The sequence below is a fragment of the Balaenoptera physalus genome (assembly GCF_965194825.1).
Source record: "Balaenoptera physalus genome assembly, chromosome: 7".
NCBI classification, from domain to species: Eukaryota; Metazoa; Chordata; class Mammalia; order Artiodactyla; family Balaenopteridae; genus Balaenoptera; species Balaenoptera physalus.
This window is the reverse complement of record NC_138886.1, coordinates 100,011,995-100,035,547: the sequence shown is the minus strand read 5'-3', so window position 1 is coordinate 100,035,547 and position 23,553 is coordinate 100,011,995. Positions and strand designations below refer to the sequence as shown.

The following is a 23,553-nucleotide window of genomic DNA, read 5'->3' as shown; positions in this document are numbered from 1 at the left end:
CGGGCACGCTAGGGAGCATCTCTGGCGACGCTCCTCGCTGGGAACCTTCGTGACAGTCTCTTCTTAAAACCAGCTCTTGTGAGATGTGCACTCCTGATTTTTATATTGCACACGTGAAACCCATGCACTTAGCTACAAAGAGTTCTGGAGAGCTCTGCTCTAAGCACAGTAGCCTCAAATTGGGGCAAGTGCTTTCATGCCCTTTGGACTGCAGTTCCTTGGTTCTTCTTTATGCCTTTCAAAAAACAGTAGGTCCTTTTTCCTAGCAAGCCTGAAGTTTCCTTTAAAGAACAATTCTAGCAAAGAATTCAGACCTGGGAAACACTCTTAAGATACTGTCTCCTGACTCCGTTCCTAGAGTTTTTCCAAACGCATTTACTCTACTAGAATATTTTTTCTCAGTGTATTTAATACATGGAGGTTTTTCAATAAATGTTGATTCACAGGTGTTTCCTTTGTACGGTTTTTTTTTTTTTTTTAATAACTTTGAGAGAGAGTGGACAATCTGGGTCAATTTCAACACAGCAGGTAGTATGGGAACAATTTCACTTTCCCTCCCTCCTTTTTTGTAATATCTTGCAGACTTTCAGTTGGCATTAAAAACAACAACAACAACAAAAATAGTAGCGGGATCAACTTACTGACCTGACTTTGTAATACTTCCCAAAGAAACTTCAATCATCAGATCCTCTTTCTGGTCAATTGCAAGATTAGAGCATTTCTCACTCAACAGGATGCCTCTGAAGACCCCTCACGTCTAACAGCACTAAGCGCCTCCCAAGTGCCCAGACTTGAAAACTCCACAAGACACAAACATTGTATCTCTTTGTTTCTTTAACGTTTCCTGATTGAGTGGAAGATGAACTGTCTTCTGAGGCTTGTGATGCATGTCCAGAGTTGTTTTTTCTCAGTAGTCAATGCCTGCCCGCAGCCTCTGTGCAGGAATAGTCAGAGACCATGATCCAAAGGACTTTTAGATACTCCCTTCTGTGACTGCTCTTCCCAAATTACATTTGGGCTAATTTGATTCTCTCTGTCTCTCGGGTGTAGGATTTTGAAGTATTACAAAAGTGATTGCAGAATTGGGACTGGCTAATTTTTGCACAGTGCAATTTTTGTATCAGGGGCCTTGAGAAGAGTCCTTCAAATACTGTATCAGAATTATGAGTGAGAATCTTGTAAATAATTGGTTGAATGACTGAACAAAGGGAGGAAGCAACAAGGAAGCCTGCCTTTCTCGAGTGCCTGGGTACAATATTTTGCCTCACCATCCCTCTAGTATGAAGTTATTGGTTGAAAATCATCTGAGTTTTCCTTCATTGTAAAAGCTCCAGTACTGAGCGATATTCCCAAACTGTTTATTTTTTTCAGTCCCCGACAGGAGTTTCTTTAGATATAAAGTTCACCATGATGTTGCTTGAAATATTCTCACCTTATCTTCTCATCTTCTTCTGAGTCAATTTTTCCTGACAAGGGGCAAGGAACTTCTTAAGCACCAACAGGAGTCTTTTTCACACTGTGGAACAGTCCTTCTAAACCTCTGTTTCCTTCCCCAACACCCCACAATCAGTTGGAGTTCTACTGCAGCTACAGCAGTGAGAGAATCTCATCTCGCAAGAGATTTGGTTGCCATCCTCTGAGGTTTTCAGCCTTCATCTCCCTTGACAAGTATCCTAACAGTCCTCTCTTCTCACAACACAAAACACGAATACTCTTTCATATCATTTTGATAGTGGTAAACTGACTGACATGGATTCTCAATATGAAAATAATAATCAAACAAGTTTTGTAAAAGGAATGCTACCATGATTCCCATGCAGATGGGGCCATATGCAGCGATGAGCCTAGATGGTAAAGAGCAAGTGTATGTAATGCAGACAGGAAATTAACAAACTTGTAAGCAGGGCTTGCAGGCTAGGATTTAGATGGAAGTGGGCTTGTCTGAATGGGGATTGGACACTGGTGGATAAACTCTTGGCATTGTGTCAAGGTGCACATCCATCTCATGGGTAGTGGACTTTTAACACCTAGAAAAACCAGGGCTCTAGGATGTTTAGTCCCTTTAACATAAGGAAAGAGAAGATTTTCTGCCTTCTTGTTCCTTACTTCTGTCCTTACCCCTACTAAGCCGAGATGTTCAGTGCTATATGATGGCTCTTCCAAATCCATTTCCTCCAAAGAGCCTGCAGATTTTGTGTATGTTTACAGTTGTGTTTTCTGTTGGGGTCAAGGTGCACACTTGAGTCTCATCACTCCAAGTTCTCTTTCTCATAAGGATGAGTAACTGATAATAGCTTAGTATGTTCTGATTTTTTGGTAGTGTTGCCAGATAAAATACAGATTTCGAGTTAAATGTAAATTTCAGATAAACAGGGAAAGAATTTGCAGTAAAACTATGTCCAAAATGTTGCATGGGACAAAGTTGTACTAAAAATGAATTCATTGTTTATGTGAAATTCAAAAGTCAAATTCAGTTAGGCATTTGTGACTTTTCTTTACTAGATCGAGCCACCCTATTCTTTCAGGTGCTTTGAAATTTAAGAGACTAGAAATTCTTGTTCTAGGAATCTAGTGCAGAAACAGAGGAGCCACGATACCCGTACAAAGACAATCATTGGAAATATCCTCAGATATATTGGAACATATATGAATTTTCAACTAGAAAAAAAATGAAGGCATTTTAAAAACTGAAAACAGATTGCCTTCGTTTTTAGTTGCATGACGTATCTCTGGGAAGATTTTAGTGAAAGAGATAACACTGGTTTCCTCCGGGAAAGAGGATTGGGTTGACAGGGGAAAGAGGTGGGAGGAGGACTCGCCACTGCATATTCCATTTTGCACAATTTAATTTTGAACCATGAGAAGGTGTTGCTCGCTTAAAATATTATACTAAAATCATTTAAAAGGTAAAAAACTAAATGTTTTACAACCATGGAATACTATGAGAAAGACATTTAGTGAATTCTGGTCTTGGACATGGGGGCTGCATGACGGTTTTTTGATGGACGGGGGCTTTCCAGCACAAAGGCTCATTAGTAAGGCTGGTCCTGCTGGATGTTGGTTGGAGCACAAGGACCACTCCCTTAGGAGTGATGTACATACAGCAGTCAAAGACACTGGATCTGCTGAGACAATCCTAATTTCAAATACTCAGTTCCATGTGGCCATAAATACCCAAGTGTTTATCAGACTAACAGTTCTGAATTTTGTTCAGAAAGTCTAGTCTCTGTTGAAGTAAGTCAAGAGCCAGGTAGGAAGCAGAGTGTGTTGAGGGACACAAAACTAGGTTGATGGAAAAAGAAATGAAAGGAAGGGACCGTCAAGTCCAACCTCGGTGCCGTGAATCAAGAAAACAGTCTATAAACTGCGTAAAGAGGCACACGCCAATTGTGTTGCCACTGTGTGAGGTGGAAGGAACTTCCGGTTCTTGCCTACCTGCCAGAGCCCTCGTGGAATGTCTCCCCACCCCCACCCTACCCAGACCCACGTGCCCTCTGCCCCTCCCCCACTGCAGAATGTTTCAGCCACATTCTACTGTTATGACTCAAACCTGCCCCTCCTTCAGTTGGATCCTGAGCGTCGTTGAAGCAGGTCACTCTCTGGGTCCTGGTCTTGACTTTTCTCATTGAGGCTACCAGGCAGCAGTAGTCCGTGCCCAAGCATGCAGGATGGCTTCAGAAGGAGGTAAGCCTATAGGCTGGGGGTGTGTTCTCAGAGACCCTGCCATCCCTCACATATTTCGGGTTCACACGTGATACTTCACGGTGGGCACACAGTTGGACTGAAGTAGAGGGAGAAGAGAGCACTGGACACACGAGGACATTTCACCTGGGGAGACTGGGGAGCCTGAAGAAACCTGAGACTGCACTGGGGAGGAGGGGTCATTGGAGGCGGATCAAGAGGAATTGCCCTGGCTATGGAGAAAGGATGGCAGCAGGCAGGTTAATTCTTTCTAGAAGGGAGACAAGCCACTTTGAAACGTGTGTGTAAGGATGTGTGTGATGTCCTGGTGGTGACACAGGGAGGGTCATGAGGAAAGCCTAGACCTGTCTTGTGTTCCTGAGGCACCTGAAGCTTGCCTCACCATATCTTTCTAAGGGATTTGAACAGGAGCACACTGTATCTAAGGGGGCCGTGGGGAGAGATGGTCTTGGTGAGAAAACTATTCAGTGGGGCTGTGTGTGGCCACACCTGCAGTGAAGTGCCCTCTCCGAGAGCTAGGCAGGAGGTTACTCTAACTGCCGCAGCCCACACCTCGTCCACTCCTCCCAGCCCAGAGCTCACTTCTCAGTTCAGGCAACTGTTGCTTGGGATTCAACAGGGGATGGGCAACCGTGTAACTTCAGCCAAGAGAGGGCTCAGGTTCCTGAGTTGTTCTGAATTGTTCTTCCTTTTGTGGAATCGCAGTTCTTCAGACTTACTTCATCTCATCCAGTATCTCATGGTGGACCCTCAGGCTGCCTTGAGAGGAAGAGTTTGTTCATATTTCCTGTCACTCCTTCATGGACAGGGGACAGATGTGGAGTGGGGTTGTTTCGGGTGGAATGTGTGTGAAGGCTGCTTCCTCTTTTAAAGGGGGAAGGGGCAGAAAGAAGATCTTCTGTGTTATTATTACACGTCCTATGACACCTGTTCTGATTAATTAGGTGCACCGTTTTGTGTACCTTGTTCTCCTGAACAGGGATGTGTTCCAGACAATTTGATCGCCATGGCAACTGGCTTATGCCTGCTTCTCAGATTTTCTTTCCGTTATTGGGAGCTGGAAGGGGAAGGACCACAGGCGGTCTGTACTCCCATGACCAATGTAACATGACAATTCCCTGGCCCTTGTTTAATCCTCTGCAGCCATCACTGGCTGTGAAATGACAGAATCTAAGGGACACGTGCCTACCTCTCACACACCACCCCCCCCACCCCCGCCTCCTAGGAACAGAACTCCTGAGTGATGACAGTGACTCTGGGCACTGGGGAGGGGGTGGCAGGACGTGGCCCATGTTACGTGTCTGCTGTGGGTTGTTCTGAGATGCAGGTGCATTCTGGGCCAATGTTATGGGTTTGTATCGGGATTCCATTAGAGAGATATTTTCCAGCATTTTGTTTTGTTTTGTGAGGCTAGGAAAGAAAGAGGGGATTTATACTGAGCATCAGGAAAAGGAGGACTGAGGAGGAGGTGGGGCCCTAATATTTTACACAATACCTGTCCACAAAGGGCCTTTGGGTGCCTAGAACTTACCTTGGAGAAGGTCCCTACCTGCTAGTACGCCGGCTGAGGGGCATTTCTCACAGAGCGGATGTCCACCCAGTTCCAGGTCTTAGGAGACAGCCTGTGAGGCTTAGGTGCCAGGGGGTGCCTTAGGGAGGCTCTCCAAGTCAGTGCTTGCTGAGGCGATTTCTTCTCGGCAGACAGGGGTCAGGGACCTTGGTGGATGGGCGTGGGGTCACCAGTGGAATAATTCTCAACTGGAGGTCAGGGCATGAAAATCACTTGAAGACAATTGCACGCTGCACAGTTTCCCTTGCCAAGTGTCCCTCACCTGTGGAGATTTACACTCTGATGCCACAGAAAGCCTCAGTCCCACTTGCCCATTCTCCTCCTCCATTCACTCCTTTCCTTTGCCTCAACAGGATGTCCAGTGCTGGGAACGGATGTGACCATGAACCCCGGTGCCTCCTTGTCTGCTTTCACGGCAGTGCCCTTCCCTCCACCCATTCCTGGCGCCCAGCACCGGCCACCCTGGCAGCAGCACCTGCCACGTCCCATCACCCCAGCATTCCCTCCTGGCAGCAGCCTGCTGCTGCCAGCTTTCCCCAGGACGCCTATGGTGGCTAATGGTGGCCGTGGCCCCAGTGCCCCTGGGGCTTGCAACCTCACTGTCCAAGTCAGGTCAAAAGGGAGGACAGTGGAGGCCCCCCAGACTCAGACCTTTGTCGTTACTCAGGCCCCCCTCAACTGGAGCGTTCCAGGGGCCCTTAGCAGGAGTGCTGAATGTCCTGCACCCGTATTCATAGCAACCCCTGTGATGGGGACCGTTGTGACTGCTCCAGCTGTTGGAGGAAGTCAGGCTGGCAAGGGAGGCTGGACCCCAGGCTTTCCTCCTCAAGCTCCACCACCAGCTGCCCAGCTGGCCCCTATCATTCGCCCAGTGAACTCTGGGCCATGGCCACATGGCACTTCCAGGGAGGGCCGCCTGGCCACCAACCAGTCCAACGCCTCGCAGGATGGCTCCTCTAACCCCCAGAGAGAGTACAGTAACTTCCGCCATTGGCAGCGCTTCAAGCCCCTGGCCCGGAGACACTTTCGCCTGAGTCCTGATGCAGAAGCTTTTTCCTGCTTTCTCATGTGAGTGAACGCTCAGGGGGTCCTGAGCTTATGGGAGCTTTTAGATAAAGAGGAACTGGGGATGGACTCGCACGTTAGGTTTCTAGGGATACTGGAAGGAAGGTGTGAGGGCGATGTCCATGCTATGAGAGGGCACATTGTCGGTCACATGGGTGGGCCTGCCAGTCCGTGACATCAGGACTGAAATGTGCCACATCTCAACGGGCCCCACCACCCTGTGAGTCTGGCCAGCTTGCTCTTCCATGATTCTCATGGTAATATGGACTGAAGACTTGCAGTCAGAGAGGGTCGTGGTGTAAGGTGAGGAGCCAAGGAGTGGATGCCGCACTCTCCTGTGGTGCCGTGTCCTTCATACAGGACTTGAGTGTACATGGCCAGGGGAGGTCACTTCAGAGGAGGGGGAGGAGCGCGGGGCCCAGGAGAGCGCTTTATGCATGCCTCCACTTCGTTGTGGAGAAGTCCACTAGGAACAGGGTGATGGTAGAGCTCTCCTAAGGGCGTGGGCTCTCTCCCACTAGAGTTGTGAGCCTGGCAGGCATTTCCATCCTAAACCTCCGGTCCCTGGTAAAAAGGGGACAATTACACTTCACTCAGAGGACTGTGCCGAAGAGTCCTTGGGCTAATCTATGAAGTGTTAGCAGATTGCATGGCACATGCCATGCCTCATTGATGATGGTGATTTTTATGATGAAAATGCAGCCTTGAGGAGGAAAAGAGCTCCCCAAGGCACAATGTCCCAGCTCTAGTCTGGGAGTGGATGGTCGTCCTTGAGTGAGTGTGAGGCGGTGACAGCAGTGGCCGGGAAGGCTTGTCTTTGCCCTCCCAGACGCCTGCCTCTCACCCTCCTGTTGCTCAGTCATTCTGGGTTGAGTGATGTGTGGTCCGCATGGGCGGGTGGGGTCAGGCAGGTGGGGGCTGGGCTGGGCCGGGAGACTGACCCCGAGTGCTTACAGCCCAGTGCTTCGATCCGTGGCCCGCCTGAATCCCACCGTGCTGCTGGAGGAGGGACTGCGGAGGGCCGTGCAGGAATGGCGGCGCTTGAGCAACCTTGACCGGATGATCTACTACGACAGGGCGGAAAAGTGAGTCAGCGTCCTGGGCCCAGGGGCTGCGTGGAGGGTGAGGCGAGTGGGTGAGGGCAGGGTCTGGCCGTGGGGGTGCGCATCAGAGAGGACAGAGGAGAAGGGCTGTCACCCAGCACAGGGGCCCCGCAGCCCAGGGGCCCTACTGTCCTCCAGAAACCCCTCCCTCACCTTGAGAGTTTGAGACTTCTGTCCTTCCTCCACCAGGAGCTCTGCCCTCCCCTGATTTTGACCTACCCTTGCCTTGACATGATGGTCTCAGGACGGGGCAGGGTGAAGCTGTGAGTCCAGTAGGGGTCCAACTCCGGCCATATGAACAGGGCCGGGGAAAGAGCTCCACCCGCCAGCCTGCTGCTTCCTTAGTGGTGGGTGGCTGGCGGCCACTAACATAGATTTGGGACCACCTCTCCTCATGAAAAGTGCCCTGAGTGGGTACCCTGGCATCCCTGAAGAGGCTGGGGAAGCCAGCTGTCGTCGGCCCAAGGGTCTCCGGCCCTTCCAGTGTTTGCTCCATGGTAATCCCCTTGGTTTAAGAAACAAAAGCAAACAAACGAGCGCCTCTCAGAGGAAGGGAAGGCCTCTCCTCTAAGCTCAGCATCCACATCGTCCAGCCTCTCCTGGGCCCTGTCTCCAGGTCTATGTTGCAGGACTCTCAGTCCTAGCTCAGTGTCCTGGATTCGGGCAAGGACCCCTGTGGGGAACACATGCCTGTTCCAGCCTCTGGCTGTCAGCCCTTCATGTGGTTCTGGATGGGGACGGGGGCATGAGGAGGGTGCCCCCTGGGTCAGCCATGTGTCCCGTTGACCTGGTTCAATTCAGCGACCTGGGTCTATGCTGTTGAATGCCCTCCAGTGCTGGTGAGGCAGGAAGGGTCCCAGATCTTGTTATCACTTCCAGGAGCAGCTCTCTGCTGTGGACAGCACCTCACAGGGCCTTGACGGCCCCAAGGCACATCCTGTCCCAGTGCCTCATTCTTGGCTGCCTTTGTTGGGCTCCAGAACCGAGGCCTTTTTCTCAGGGTGGCCTGTGCCTCCGTCACCCCCCAGGTTCATGGAATTTGCGGCCGAGGAGGAGATGCACATTCAGCATTTGCAGTGCATGCAGTGCGCGAAGGACCTGCCTCCTCCGGCCCCACCGAAGCTGGATCCTCGGGAGCCCCCAATCCCGAAAGTGCACCTTCAGCCAGGCACCCAGGTTCCCACTGGAGCTGAAGGCACAGGTAACAGGGGCCTAGGGTTGGCCACCGTCCCCATGTGGATCCTTTTCTTTCAAGACAGGGGCATTGGTCTTTCAACCAAAACAGCCACCGAGGCGGGGTGTGGGGAGGTGGGGTCTCAGCTGCCCTTTGTCACTACCGGGTATTGACTTGGTCAGTTTTGTAACTCCTCTCACACCTCCCTGTCAAAGGACCCCACACGAAGTCTGCCTAAGAAGTGGGCTTGATGGGAGACCCCTAGAAAATTGGAGGTTCCCCACTTCCTTACTTGTGACTCTCTTAGATGACCCCCTAACCTCCCCTCTCCAACTGTGCATGAGGCTTCAGATGGTCCTGACCCCTCCCACACCCACATCAACGTCCCCCAAACAATGCCCTCACCAACGTGCGCTCGGTGGTCAGGAGGTGGACCGGGAGTCCCTCACCTTCCTTCCCTTCCTCCTGCTCTGCCTCAGCCTGTGCTCCCAGGATGTCCGGCCCCAGGGTCCAGGCCTCGCACCCGAAGCCACACAGATCCCAGCGGACCCCGGAGCCCAAGGCGCCCAAGGAGATTCCCCCTGAGACTGTGAGGGAGTATGTGGACAGGATGGAGGCGCTGGTGGTGACCGTCCACTCAGCCAGAGGCAAGTCACATGCAGAATGTGGAAAGGACGGAAATGAGCTGAAGCAGGAAGAGGACGACACCTACTTGGACCCGTGTCTCTTGAGCTACATTGACGAGCTGCGTTCCCGGGAAGACTCTGTCACCAAGGTAGGCTGGGCCTGGAGCCTGGGGTCTACAAGATGCCAGGGCATGGAACTCTCAGCACCCAAGATCTGGGTTCTGCTCAGGCCGATGGGACTTAAGCTCAGCTCCTTGTTCCTGAGCCCGGTGTTAGGGGAGGTTTATGCAGATGTATGTGTGTATATGTTTGTTTCTGTGTGTATGCCTTTGTGTGCCTGTGTATGTGCATCTGTATATGTGCTCTTTTGTGTGTGACTGTGTATGTGCATGTTTGTGTGTGTGTGTGTGTGTGTGTGTGTGTGTGTGTGCTGACCATCCCCGCCTTGTGGAGGAGAGTGGGGGTGGGTCTCTGCTTTTCACTTTCCCTCCTGGTCTTCTTGTGTCACAGGCCACTCCTGGCCAAGGATGCTCACAGCCTCTTCTTTCTGTCCGAGGTGGAGGCAGTCATTCACCCTCGATTCCTGGCAGAATTGTTTTCCCCAGACCCACAGCTGGATCTCTTGGCCCTTGCTGAGGAGCTGAAGCAGGAGGAAGGACTCACCCCTGAAGAAGTGAGCCAGGGGAGGGAGAGGGACACTTAGGGAGCCAGGGGACTCCAGGGGAGGGGGGACCCCAGCTGATCCAGGGGACAGGGGAAACCAGGTGGCCCAGGGGAGCCAGAGGAGGGAGGGATCGCAGGTAGAACAGGGGAGACAAGGGACACCCAGGAAGACCAGGGCACGGAGGGACCCCAGTGAGCAGGGGAGAGGTAGGGCCCCAGAACAGGAGGCCCACATGGCTCTGTCCATCCCTTCCCTGCCTCGGAGGCCTGGCATGGGGAAGGGCCCTCTCTGGGGTGGGTGCAGCGCAGGGTGATAGGAAGGAGAGGATGGGGAGCCGGGAGCGGAGGGAAGGACACACAGCTGGGAATAAGGTGCAGGAGGATGGCAGGAATGCCACCGTGTCTGTATTTGGAGTCTAGTCCTGGGGTCACCCGTCCCCTCCTCCCCCCCAGGGCCATTGTCCCACTGCCCAGTGCTCCTCCTCTCACACGTGCGCGTGGAGCCGTCACGGTCCTCCTCCCTCCTACCAGCTGGTGCAGAAACAACTCCTGGACTTGAAAGAGGACGAAGGTGGGCCGGCAGCCCCGAGCCACAGTGCACCCGGAATGGGCTCAAGTCCATCTGAGTCCCACGCCGGCCAAGATGCCCAGAGGCACGACCAAGACCGCCATCGAGGGGTCAGTGATGAAGCCTGCCCACCAGAGATTGATGTTGAGGCTCTTCATAGGCCCATCCGAACAGACACTGGCCCGTTCGTGCTCAGAGTCTTTGTTCCCTGTCGAGGACGTCAGGCTGGCAAGGGAGGCTGGACCCCAGGCTTTCCTCCTCAAGCTCCACCACCAGCTGCCCAGCTGGCCCCTATCATTCGCCCAGTGAACTCTGGGCCATGGCCACATGGCACTTCCAGGGAGGGCCGCCTGGCCACCAACCAGTCCAACGCCTCGCAGGATGGCTCCTCTAACCCCCAGAGAGAGTACAGTAACTTCCGCCATTGGCAGCGCTTCAAGCCCCTGGCCCGGAGACACTTTCGCCTGAGTCCTGATGCAGAAGCTTTTTCCTGCTTTCTCATGTGAGTGAACGCTCAGGGGGTCCTGAGCTTATGGGAGCTTTTAGATAAAGAGGAACTGGGGATGGACTCGCACGTTAGGTTTCTAGGGATACTGGAAGGAAGGTGTGAGGGCGATGTCCATGCTATGAGAGGGCACATTGTCGGTCACATGGGTGGGCCTGCCAGTCCGTGACATCAGGACTGAAATGTTCCCTATCTCAACGGGCCCCACCACCCTGTGAGTCTGGCCAGCTTGCTCTTCCATGATTCTCATGGTAATATGGACTGAAGACTTGCAGTCAGAGAGGGTCGTGGTGTAAGGTGAGGAGCCAAGGAGTGGATGCCGCACTCTCCTGTGGTGCCGTGTCCTTCATACAGGACTTGAGTGTACATGGCCAGGGGAGGTCACTTCAGAGGAGGGGGAGGAGCACGGGGCCCAGGAGAGCGCTTTATGCATGCCTCCACTTCGTTGTGGAGAAGTCCACTAGGAACAGGGTGATGGTAGAGCTCTCCTAAGGGCGTGGGCTCTCTCCCACTAGAGTTGTGAGCCTGGCAGGCATTTCCATCCTAAACCTCCGGTCCCTGGTAAAAAGGGGACAATTACACTTCACTCAGAGGACTGTGCCGAAGAGTCCTTGGGCTAATCTATGAAGTGTTAGCAGATTGCATGGCACATGCCATGCCTCATTGATGATGGTGATTTTTATGATGAAAATGCAGCCTTGAGGAGGAAAAGAGCTCCCCAAGGCACAATGTCCCAGCTCTAGTCTGGGAGTGGATGGTCGTCCTTGAGTGAGTGTGAGGCGGTGACAGCAGTGGCCGGGAAGGCTTGTCTTTGCCCTCCCAGACGCCTGCCTCTCACCCTCCTGTTGCTCAGTCATTCTGGGTTGAGTGATGTGTGGTCCGCATGGGCGGGTGGGGTCAGGCAGGTGGGGGCTGGGCTGGGCCGGGAGACTGACCCCGAGGGCTTACAGCCCAGTGCTTCGATCCGTGGCCCGCCTGAATCCCACCGTGCTGCTGGAGGAGGGACTGCGGAGGGCCGTGCAGGAATGGCGGCGCTTGAGCAACCTTGACCGGATGATCTACTACGACAGGGCGGAAAAGTGAGTCAGCGTCCTGGGCCCAGGGGCTGCGTGGAGGGTGAGGCGAGTGGGTGAGGGCAGGGTCTGGCCGTGGCGGTGCTCATCAGAGAGGACAGAGGAGAAGGGCTGTCACCCAGCACAGGGGCCCCGCAGCCCAGGGGCCCTACTGTCCTCCAGAAACCCCTCCCTCACCTTGAGAGTTTGAGACTTCTGTCCTTCCTCCACCAGGAGCTCTGCCCTCCCCTGATTTTGACCTACCCTTGCCTTGACATGAAGGTCTCAGGACGGGGCAGGGTGAAGCTGTGAGTCCAGTAGGGGTCCAACTCCGGCCATATGAACAGGGCCGGGGAAAGAGCTCCACCCGCCAGCCTGCTGCTTCCTTAGTGGTGGGTGGCTGGCGGCCACTAACATAGATTTGGGACCACCTCTCCTCATGAAAAGTGCCCTGAGTGGGTACCCTGGCATCCCTGAAGAGGCTGGGGAAGCCAGCTGTCGTCGGCCCAAGGGTCTCCGGCCCTTCCAGTGTTTGCTCCATGGTAATCCCCTTGGTTTAAGAAACAAAAGCAAACAAACGAGCGCCTCTCAGAGGAAGGGAAGGCCTCTCCTCTAAGCTCAGCATCCACATCGTCCAGCCTCTCCTGGGCCCTGTCTCCAGGTCTATGTTGCAGGACTCTCAGTCCTAGCTCAGTGTCCTGGATTCGGGCAAGGACCCCTGTGGGGAACACATGCCTGTTCCAGCCTCTGGCTGTCAGCCCTTCATGTGGTTCTGGATGGGGACGGGGGCATGAGGAAGGTGTCCCCTTGGTCAGCCATGTATCCCGTTGACCTGGTTCAATTCAGCGACCTGGGTCTATGCTGTTGAATGCCTTCCAGTGCTGGTGAGGCAGGAAGGGTCCCAGATCTTGTTATCACTTCCAGGAGCAGCTCTCTGCTGTGGACAGCACCTCACAGGGCCTTGACGGCCCCAAGGCACATCCTGTCCCAGTGCCTCATTCTTGGCTGCCTTTGTTGGGCTCCAGAACCGAGGCCTTTTTCTCAGGGTGGCCTGTGCCTCCGTCACCCCCCAGGTTCATGGAATTTGCGGCCGAGGAGGAGATGCACATTCAGCATTTGCAGTGCATGCAGTGCGCGCAGGACCTGCCTCCTCCGGCCCCACCGAAGCTGGATCCTCGGGAGCCCCCAATCCCGAAAGTGCACCTTCAGCCAGGCACCCAGGTTCCCACTGGAGCTGAAGGCACAGGTAACAGGGGCCTAGGGTTGGCCACCGTCCCCATGTGGATCCTTTTCTTTCAAGACAGGGGCATTGGTCTTTCAACCAAAACAGCCACCGAGGCGGGGTGTGGGGAGGTGGGGTCTCAGCTGCCCTTTGTCACTACGGGGTATTGACTTGGTCAGTTTTGTAACTCCTCTCACACCTCCCTGTCAAAGGACCCCACACGAAGTCTGCCTAAGAAGTGGGCTTGATGGGAGACCCCTAGAAAATTGGAGGTTCCCCACTTCCTTACTTGTGACTCTCTTAGATGACCCCCTAACCTCCCCTCTCCAACTGTGCATGAGGCTTCAGATGGTCCTGACCCCTCCCACACCCACATCAACGTCCCCCAAACAATGCCCTCACCAACGTGCGCTCGGTGGTCAGGAGGTGGACCGGGAGTCCCTCACCTTCCTTCCCTTCCTCCTGCTCTGCCTCAGCCTGTGCTCCCAGGATGTCCGGCCCCAGGGTCCAGGCCTCGCACCCGAAGCCACACAGATCCCAGCGGACCCCGGAGCCCAAGGCGCCCAAGGAGATTCCCCCTGAGACTGTGAGGGAGTATGTGGACAGGATGGAGGCGCTGGTGGTGACCGTCCACTCAGCCAGAGGCAAGTCACATGCAGAATGTGGAAAGGACGGAAATGAGCTGAAGCAGGAAGAGGACGACACCTACTTGGACCCGTGTCTCTTGAGCTACATTGACGAGCTGCGTTCCCGGGAAGACTCTGTCACCAAGGTAGGCTGGGCCTGGAGCCTGGGGTCTACAAGATGCCAGGGCATGGAACTCTCAGCACCCAAGATCTGGGTTCTGCTCAGGCCGATGGGACTTAAGCTCAGCTCCTTGTTCCTGAGCCCGGTGTTAGGGGAGGTTTACGCAGATGTATGTGTGTATATGTTTGTGTCTGTGTGTATGCCTTTGTGTGCCTGTGTATGTGCATCTGTATATGTGCTCTTTTGTGTGTGACTGTGTATGTGCATGTGTGAGTGTGTGTGTGTGTGCTGACCATCCCCGCCTTGTGGAGGAGAGTGGGGGTGGGTCTCTGCTTTTCACTTTCCCTCCTGGTCTTCTTGTGTCACAGGCCACTCCTGGCCAAGGATGCTCACAGCCTCTTCTTTCTGTCCGAGGTGGAGGCAGTCATTCACCCTCGATTCCTGGCAGAATTGTTTTCCCCAGACCCACAGCTGGATCTCTTGGCCCTTGCTGAGGAGCTGAAGCAGGAGGAAGGACTCAGCCCTGAAGAAGTGAGCCAGGGGAGGGAGAGGGACACTTAGGGAGCCAGGGGACTCCAGGGGAGGGGGGACCCCAGCTGATCCAGGGGACAGGGGAAACCAGGTGGCCCAGGGGAGCCAGAGGAGGGAGGGATCGCAGGTAGAACAGGGGAGACAAGGGACACCCAGGAAGACCAGGGCACGGAGGGACCCCAGTGAGCAGGGGAGAGGTAGGGCCCCAGAACAGGAGGCCCACATGGCTCTGTCCATCCCTTCCCTGCCTCGGAGGCCTGGCATGGGGAAGGGCCCTCTCTGGGGTGGGTGCAGCGCAGGGTGATAGGAAGGAGAGGATGGGGAGCCGGGAGCGGAGGGAAGGACACACAGCTGGGAATAAGGTGCAGGAGGATGGCAGGAATGCCACCGTGTCTGTATTTGGAGTCTAGTCCTGGGGTCACCCGTCCCCTCCTCCCCCCCAGGGCCATTGTCCCACTGCCCAGTGCTCCTCCTCTCACACGTGCGCGTGGAGCCGTCACGGTCCTCCTCCCTCCTACCAGCTGGTGCAGAAACAACTCCTGGACTTGAAAGAGGACGAAGGTGGGCCGGCAGCCCCGAGCCACAGTGCACCCGGAATGGGCTCAAGTCCATCTGAGTCCCACGCCGGCCAAGATGCCCAGAGGCACGACCAAGACCGCCATCGAGGGGTCAGTGATGAAGCCTGCCCACCAGAGATTGATGTTGAGGCTCTTCATAGGCCCATCCGAACAGACACTGGCCCGTTCGTGCTCAGAGTCTTTGTTCCCTGTCGAGGACGTCAGGCTGGCAAGGGAGGCTGGACCCCAGGCTTTCCTCCTCAAGCTCCACCACCAGCTGCCCAGCTGGCCCCTATCATTCGCCCAGTGAACTCTGGGCCATGGCCACATGGCACTTCCAGGGAGGGCCACCTGGCCACCAACCAGTCCAACGCCTCGCAGGATGGCTCCTCTAACCCCCAGAGAGAGTACAGTAACTTCCGCCATTGGCAGCGCTTCAAGCCCCTGGCCCGGAGACACTTTCGCCTGAGTCCTGATGCAGAAGCTTTTTCCTGCTTTCTCATGTGAGTGAACGCTCAGGGGGTCCTGAGCTTATGGGAGCTTTTAGATAAAGAGGAACTGGGGATGGACTCGCACGTTAGGTTTCTAGGGATACTGGAAGGAAGGTGTGAGGGCGATGTCCATGCTATGAGAGGGCACATTGTCGGTCACATGGGTGGGCCTGCCAGTCCGTGACATCAGGACTGAAATGTGCCACATCTCAACGGGCCCCACCACCCTGTGAGTCTGGCCAGCTTGCTCTTCCATGATTCTCATGGTAATATGGACTGAAGACTTGCAGTCAGAGAGGGTCGTGGTGTAAGGTGAGGAGCCAAGGAGTGGATGCCGTACTCTCCTGTGGTGCCGTGTCCTTCATACAGGACTTGAGTGTACATGGCCAGGGGAGGTCACTTCAGAGGAGGGGGAGGAGCGCGGGGCCCAGGAGAGCGCTTTATGCATGCCTCCACTTCGTTGTGGAGAAGTCCACTAGGAACAGGGTGATGGTAGAGCTCTCCTAAGGGCGTGGGCTCTCTCCCACTAGAGTTGTGAGCCTGGCAGGCATTTCCATCCTAAACCTCCGGTCCCTGGTAAAAAGGGGACAATTACACTTCACTCAGAGGACTGTGCCGAAGAGTCCTTGGGCTAATCTATGAAGTGTTAGCAGATTGCATGGCACATGCCATGCCTCATTGATGATGGTGATTTTTATGATGAAAATGCAGCCTTGAGGAGGAAAAGAGCTCCCCAAGGCACAATGTCCCAGCTCTAGTCTGGGAGTGGATGGTCGTCCTTGAGTGAGTGTGAGGCGGTGACAGCAGTGGCCGGGAAGGCTTGTCTTTGCCCTCCCAGACGCCTGCCTCTCACCCTCCTGTTGCTCAGTCATTCTGGGTTGAGTGATGTGTGGTCCGCATGGGCGGGTGGGGTCAGGCAGGTGGGGGCTGGGCTGGGCCGGGAGACTGACCCCGAGGGCTTACAGCCCAGTGCTTCGATCCGTGGCCCGCCTGAATCCCACCGTGCTGCTGGAGGAGGGACTGCGGAGGGCCGTGCAGGAATGGCGGCGCTTGAGCAACCTTGACCGGATGATCTACTACGACAGGGCGGAAAAGTGAGTCAGCGTCCTGGGCCCAGGGGCTGCGTGGAGGGTGAGGCGAGTGGGTGAGGGCAGGGTCTGGCCGTGGGGGTGCGCATCAGAGAGGACAGAGGAGAAGGGCTGTCACCCAGCACAGGGGCCCCGCAGCCCAGGGGCCCTACTGTCCTCCAGAAACCCCTCCCTCACCTTGAGAGTTTGAGACTTCTGTCCTTCCTCCACCAGGAGCTCTGCCCTCCCCTGATTTTGACCTACCCTTGCCTTGACATGATGGTCTCAGGACGGGGCAGGGTGAAGCTGTGAGTCCAGTAGGGGTCCAACTCCGGCCATATGAACAGGGCCGGGGAAAGAGCTCCACCCGCCAGCCTGCTGCTTCCTTAGTGGTGGGTGGCTGGCGGCCACTAACATAGATTTGGGACCACCTCTCCTCATGAAAAGTGCCCTGAGTGGGTACCCTGGCATCCCTGAAGAGGCTGGGGAAGCCAGCTGTCGTCGGCCCAAGGGTCTCCGGCCCTTCCAGTGTTTGCTCCATGGTAATCCCCTTGGTTTAAGAAACAAAAGCAAACAAACGAGCGCCTCTCAGAGGAAGGGAAGGCCTCTCCTCTAAGCTCAGCATCCACATCGTCCAGCCTCTCCTGGGCCCTGTCTCCAGGTCTATGTTGCAGGACTCTCAGTCCTAGCTCAGTGTCCTGGATTCGGGCAAGGACCCCTGTGGGGAACACATGCCTGTTCCAGCCTCTGGCTGTCAGCCCTTCATGTGGTTCTGGATGGGGACGGGGGCATGAGGAGGGTGTCCCCTTGGTCAGCCATGTATCCCGTTGACCTGGTTCAATTCAGCGACCTGGGTCTATGCTGTTGAATGCCTTCCAGTGCTGGTGAGGCAGGAAGGGTCCCAGATCTTGTTATCACTTCCAGGAGCAGCTCTCTGCTGTGGACAGCACCTCACAGGGCCTTGACGGCCCCAAGGCACATCCTGTCCCAGTGCCTCATTCTTGGCTGCCTTTGTTGGGCTCCAGAACCGAGGCCTTTTTCTCAGGGTGGCCTGTGCCTCCGTCACCCCCCAGGTTCATGGAATTTGCGGCCGAGGAGGAGATGCACATTCAGCATTTGCAGTGCATGCAGTGCGCGCAGGACCTGCCTCCTCCGGCCCCACCGAAGCTGGATCCTCGGGAGCCCCCAATCCCGAAAGTGCACCTTCAGCCAGGCACCCAGGTTCCCACTGGAGCTGAAGGCACAGGTAACAGGGGCCTAGGGTTGGCCACCGTCCCCATGTGGATCCTTTTCTTTCAAGACAGGGGCATTGGTCTTTCAACCAAAACAGCCACCGAGGCGGGGTGTGGGGAGGTGGGGTCTCAGCTGCCCTTTGTCACTACGGGGTATTGACTTGGTCAGTTTTGTAACTCCTCTCACACCTCCCTGTCAAAGGACCCCACACGAAGTCTGCCTAAGAAGTGGGCTTGATGGGAGACCCCTAGAAAATTGGAGGTTCCCCACTTCCTTACTTGTGACTCTCTTAGATGACCCCCTAACCTCCCCTCTCCAACTGTGCATGAGGCTTCAGATGGTCCTGACCCCTCCCACACCCACATCAACGTCCCCCAAACAATGCCCTCACCAACGTGCGCTCGGTGGTCAGGAGGTGGACCGGGAGTCCCTCACCTTCCTTCCCTTCCTCCTGCTCTGCCTCAGCCTGTGCTCCCAGGATGTCCGGCCCCAGGGTCCAGGCCTCGCACCCGAAGCCACACAGATCCCAGCGGACCCCGGAGCCCAAGGCGCCCAAGGAGATTCCCCCTGAGACTGTGAGGGAGTATGTGGACAGGATGGAGGCGCTGGTGGTGACCGTCCACTCAGCCAGAGGCAAGTCACATGCAGAATGTGGAAAGGACGGAAATGAGCTGAAGCAGGAAGAGGACGACACCTACTTGGACCCGTGTCTCTTGAGCTACATTGACGAGCTGCGTTCCCGGGAAGACTCTGTCACCAAGGTAGGCTGGGCCTGGAGCCTGGGGTCTACAAGATGCCAGGGCATGGAACTCTCAGCACCCAAGATCTGGGTTCTGCTCAGGCCGATGGGACTTAAGCTCAGCTCCTTGTTCCTGAGCCCGGTGTTAGGGGAGGTTTACGCAGATGTATGTGTGTATATGTTTGTGTCTGTGTGTATGCCTTTGTGTGCCTGTGTATGTGCATCTGTATATGTGCTCTTTTGTGTGTGACTGTGTATGTGCATGTGTGAGTGTGTGTGTGTGTGCTGACCATCCCCGCCTTGTGGAGGAGAGTGGGGGTGGGTCTCTGCTTTTCACTTTCCCTCCTGGTCTTCTTGTGTCACAGGCCACTCCTGGCCAAGGATGCTCACAGCCTCTTCTTTCTGTCCGAGGTGGAGGCAGTCATTCACCCTCGATTCCTGGCAGAATTGTTTTCCCCAGACCCACAGCTGGATCTCTTGGCCCTTGCTGAGGAGCTGAAGCAGGAGGAAGGACTCAGCCCTGAAGAAGTGAGCCAGGGGAGGGAGAGGGACACTTAGGGAGCCAGGGGACTCCAGGGGAGGGGGGACCCCAGCTGATCCAGGGGACAGGGGAAACCAGGTGGCCCAGGGGAGCCAGAGGAGGGAGGGATCGCAGGTAGAACAGGGGAGACAAGGGACACCCAGGAAGACCAGGGCACGGAGGGACCCCAGTGAGCAGGGGAGAGGTAGGGCCCCAGAACAGGAGGCCCACATGGCTCTGTCCATCCCTTCCCTGCCTCGGAGGCCTGGCATGGGGAAGGGCCCTCTCTGGGGTGGGTGCAGCGCAGGGTGATAGGAAGGAGAGGATGGGGAGCCGGGAGCGGAGGGAAGGACACACAGCTGGGAATAAGGTGCAGGAGGATGGCAGGAATGCCACCGTGTCTGTATTTGGAGTCTAGTCCTGGGGTCACCCGTCCCCTCCTCCCCCCCAGGGCCATTGTCCCACTGCCCAGTGCTCCTCCTCTCACACGTGCGCGTGGAGCCGTCACGGTCCTCCTCCCTCCTACCAGCTGGTGCAGAAACAACTCCTGGACTTGAAAGAGGACGAAGGTGGGCCGGCAGCCCCGAGCCACAGTGCACCCGGAATGGGCTCAAGTCCATCTGAGTCCCACGCCGGCCAAGATGCCCAGAGGCACGACCAAGACCGCCATCGAGGGGTCAGTGATGAAGCCTGCCCACCAGAGATTGATGTTGAGGCTCTTCATAGGCCCATCCGAACAGACACTGGCCCGTTCGGGCCCAAAGTCTTTGTTCCCTCTCGAGGACGTCAGGAGGTCTCTCCATTCCGGGCCGGACGGCCCTCCCCTCCCCAGGGTCAAAGGCGCACTGGCCCTCTACTGGGACCCAAGGATGCGTCTGTTCTCAGAGAGGCGTCTCCTGTTCGGGAGGCCCGAGGGCCCAGGGACGCGTCCAGTGAGGACGAGGAGGCGCTCCCCAGCCTGGCCTTCCTCATTGCCTCTCCGCAGAGCCTGCCGCCTTGCGGGCTGTCCCAGACACCTGCCCCTGCCTCAGGCCTGGCCTCCCCTGGAGGTTGGGGGGCCCAGAGTGCTCCCCAGGCCCCCTCCCCTCAGAGAAGAGGCCCCAGCCCAGCTCCACCAGCCGCTCCCAAGTTGAGGAAGCGGGCTCTGTGTGGGCGCCCAGCCGCTGCTGAGAAGCTGCCCATCCCCGGGGCTGGCCACGGGGTCTGTGCGAGGCCAGCCTTGGCTCTGGGGCTGGCTCGCCCCTCACAGCCGAGAAAGAGAAAGCGTGACCCGTTTGTCACAGGGAAGAGGAGGAAGAAGAAGAGGAAGCACTGCAGCCAGTAGGGAACAGCCGGGCCGGCCCTCCAGGGCGAGCCCCCCAGGGCGGCCCCCAGGGGAGCCTAGGGGCTCCTCCTCACCCCAGTGCTGATCCTGGAGGATGTGGGGGGTTAGGGAGGTGGGGGAGGTGGGTGTGGGCAGGACCTTCGGAGTGATGTATGAAAATGGTGAATAAAGATAGTTTTGGTGGGAAATGCTCTCAGGCCACTGTCATCTTCTTCGTGTGGAGCTGCTCCACAGAGAGCGATCCTGAGAGGAAGGAAGGGTGAGGGAGGTCACAGGAGCTATGGATCTACAGGTGGCCAAACCTTTCCTCCACATAGACAAGGACTCCTCAGGCTGCCCCTGGGAACGCACAGCTCTCACTTTCCCCAGGGACCCCCTCATCATCCCCTTCTCTAAAGCCTGCTTGGCTAGGGGCCTTCTGGGGCATCTGTAGCATCTTCTGCATCCCTGAACCGTCTGGGGAGGGAGGGCTGCTTTTGTGCCTCTCAGCCCTCTGGACACTAACCAGTTTCTAGGACGGAGCCTGGAGACGGCCCTTGTCTTTATGGAGCTGCTCTCTGCTTCCCTGAAGTGGCCAGGCGATGGCGCTGGGGTGACCCTCCGCTCCTCCAGGGTTTCCTGTGTGGGTGGCCTGACCAGACAGGAAAAGTCTTGGCCATGGGGACAGGACTGTCTGCCTCGTCATAGCGGGAGCGTTCTCTAGTCCCACTGGGATTGTTGCAATGTGGAGAGTGGTTGAGGCAGCTACCTCTTAATCCCAGTGAGGATGCAACGAGGGGAATGGGCGCGGGGAAATTCATGGGGCACCTGTTACAGGTGTGTCTAAGGGAAACGACAGTTGGGCCCCTTTGTGGAACTTGTGGGATTTCCGTGCAGCAGCATCTCGTTCAACTGAGGGAGGAGGACCCATCTGGCTGTGGCTGTGGGGACTGGCCTTAGGGGCCTAGGGCTGTGCAAAGACACCCCAGAACTACTGTCCCTTCCCTTTCCACCCATGGCTGGACATGTGTGTGTATCGGTATCAACACTGATTTGTATTCCCATAGAAAACAGTTCCTCCTGACAAACTATGACCGTGTTTCACAAGAACAGCTTGCTCACAGGGGCAGCAGGGGTGGGGGAGAGGTGTCTGTGGCCCCAGATCTGGGTGGGAGCTGGGATCCATGCTGAGGAGTGTGGAGGCCTCAGTCACCGTCCTGCGGTTGCCGGCAGAGACTTTGAATCATCAGAGCAGGGGAAATGACCCGCTCATAAGGGTGAGACGAGCAAACAATGAGGGGCAGGGAGCAGACCCCTGCTGTCTCCCTGAACTGCCCCCCCTCGCAGCCTGCTTAGCCCCCGTCATGGCCTGTGCTGGCCCACCTCTGAAGCCCCTTCCTCCTAATGCACTCAGATGCTCTGGTCCTTAGTGGACCCGCCCTGGGCCTCACCCCCCCCCCCCCCGCCCTTCCCTGCTGGCCAAAGCCTCTTCTCCCGGTTCTGAGTTCTGATTCCTTCCCCAGGACCCAAGCGGGGGTTGGGACAGCAGAGACTCCCTAATTCTCCCTCCTCCTCCCTGAGATCTTGACAATCACCTTTGTATGTTTCTATGATTTTAACTACTGTAGATACTTCATGTGAGTGGCTATGATATGTCCTTTGATGAGTGGCTTATTTCACTTAGCATAATGTCTTAGAGGTTTATCCATGTTGTAGCATGAGATATGGTTTCCTTTTATTTCAAGGAAGGAAATATTTCCTTGTGTTTATAGACCCCATTATCCCTTCATCTGTTGATGGACATTTGGGTTTCTTCACGTCTTGGGTATTTTGGATAATGCTATGACGAATGCGGGTGTGCAAATATGTCTTTGAGATCCTGCTTTGAATTCTTTTGGATACATACCCAGAAGTGGGACTGCTGGATCACATGGTAGTTATATTTTTAATTTTTTGAGGAAACTTCATATTGTTTTCCGTAAGGGTTGTCCCATTTTACACCTCTCATCAACAATGAGAAAGATAGCCACCATCAAGAACTTGGTATATATCCATCTTATAAAAATGTTTATGCTTTTAGCAGAGCTGTAGATAATCAAAATTATGTATAATAACAATATTTTTGGTTATATATGGTGTCATGTAAATCATATTGCCTTTGGCTTCTTCTTTCAACATTCTTACTTTAAGAAAAATGGATATATTAGATGTTCTTTAATTTTTTAATTATTTATAATTTTGCATTGTATGCATACATTAAAAATAATTTATCAGTTCCCTTGTTGGTGAACTTTTATAAATTATAATGTGACAGGGTAATCAGTTCCAGAGGAAAAGTTTTTCCTTTCAGAACTTTGAGTATTTATTCCATCGAATATGGCTTTTGTTACTGTTTTTTTCAAATTATGCCATCAATACACCCTTTCATGGTGGGTGATCAGTTTCCTTGCTAATTGTTTTTTGGAAGACTGTCTGTTGTCTTTTGTGTTCTCCAGTTTCTTGACGTGTGATTAGTTTCAGGTTAAAAAAATGTATCCTCCATGTGATCTATTTTGCTTCATTCACTGATAATACACATTCTTCATCTCATCTAGAACATAATATTATCTTTTTCATATGTTACTTCTACTCATTCTCTCCTGTCTCTACTTCTAGAACCCTGGATACATGTATATTAGACCATCTTATAGATTCTCTGTGTCTTCATCAGCTTGGACGGCTATAACAAAATGCCATAGACCTGGTGGCTTGAAAAACAGACGGTAATTTCTTAACAGTTCTGAAGGTTGGAAGTCCAAGATCAAGGTGCCATATTCAGTTCCTGGCGAGAGCTCTCTTCCTACTTTTCAGATGGTTGTCTTCTTACTGCGTCCTCACGTGGCAGAGAGAAAGAGGGATCTCTCTTGTGTCTTTTCTTTTAAGGGCACTAAACCCATTATGAAAGCTCCATTCCCATGCCCTAATTACCTCCCAAAGGCCCTATCCCCAAATACATTGAAGGGTAGGGCTTCAACATAAGAATTGGTGGGGGGGATATACGTCCATAGCATTCTGCCCCTGGTACCCAAAATTCGTGTCCTTATTGTATGCAAAATACATTCATTCTATCCCAACA

The 23,553-nt window shown here is 54.6% G+C and overlaps 1 protein-coding gene across 1 annotated transcript; it reads left to right on the top strand.

Moving 5' to 3' along the window:
• Positions 1-1,805: 1,805 nt before the first annotated feature.
• LOC309665224 (NUT family member 2G-like) lies at positions 1,806-20,510 on the top strand (the record flags this gene model as incomplete). The annotated part of the gene is made up of 7 exons (XM_082471417.1): positions 1,806-1,851; positions 5,626-6,340; positions 16,542-16,614; positions 17,724-17,864; positions 18,398-18,637; positions 19,027-19,143; positions 19,665-20,510. The coding sequence occupies 7 exons, from the start codon at positions 1,806-1,808 to the stop codon at positions 20,457-20,459; spliced, it is 2,127 nt and encodes a 708-aa protein (XP_082327543.1). The 3' UTR covers positions 20,460-20,510.
• Between the last annotated feature and the right edge of the window lie 3,043 nt (positions 20,511-23,553).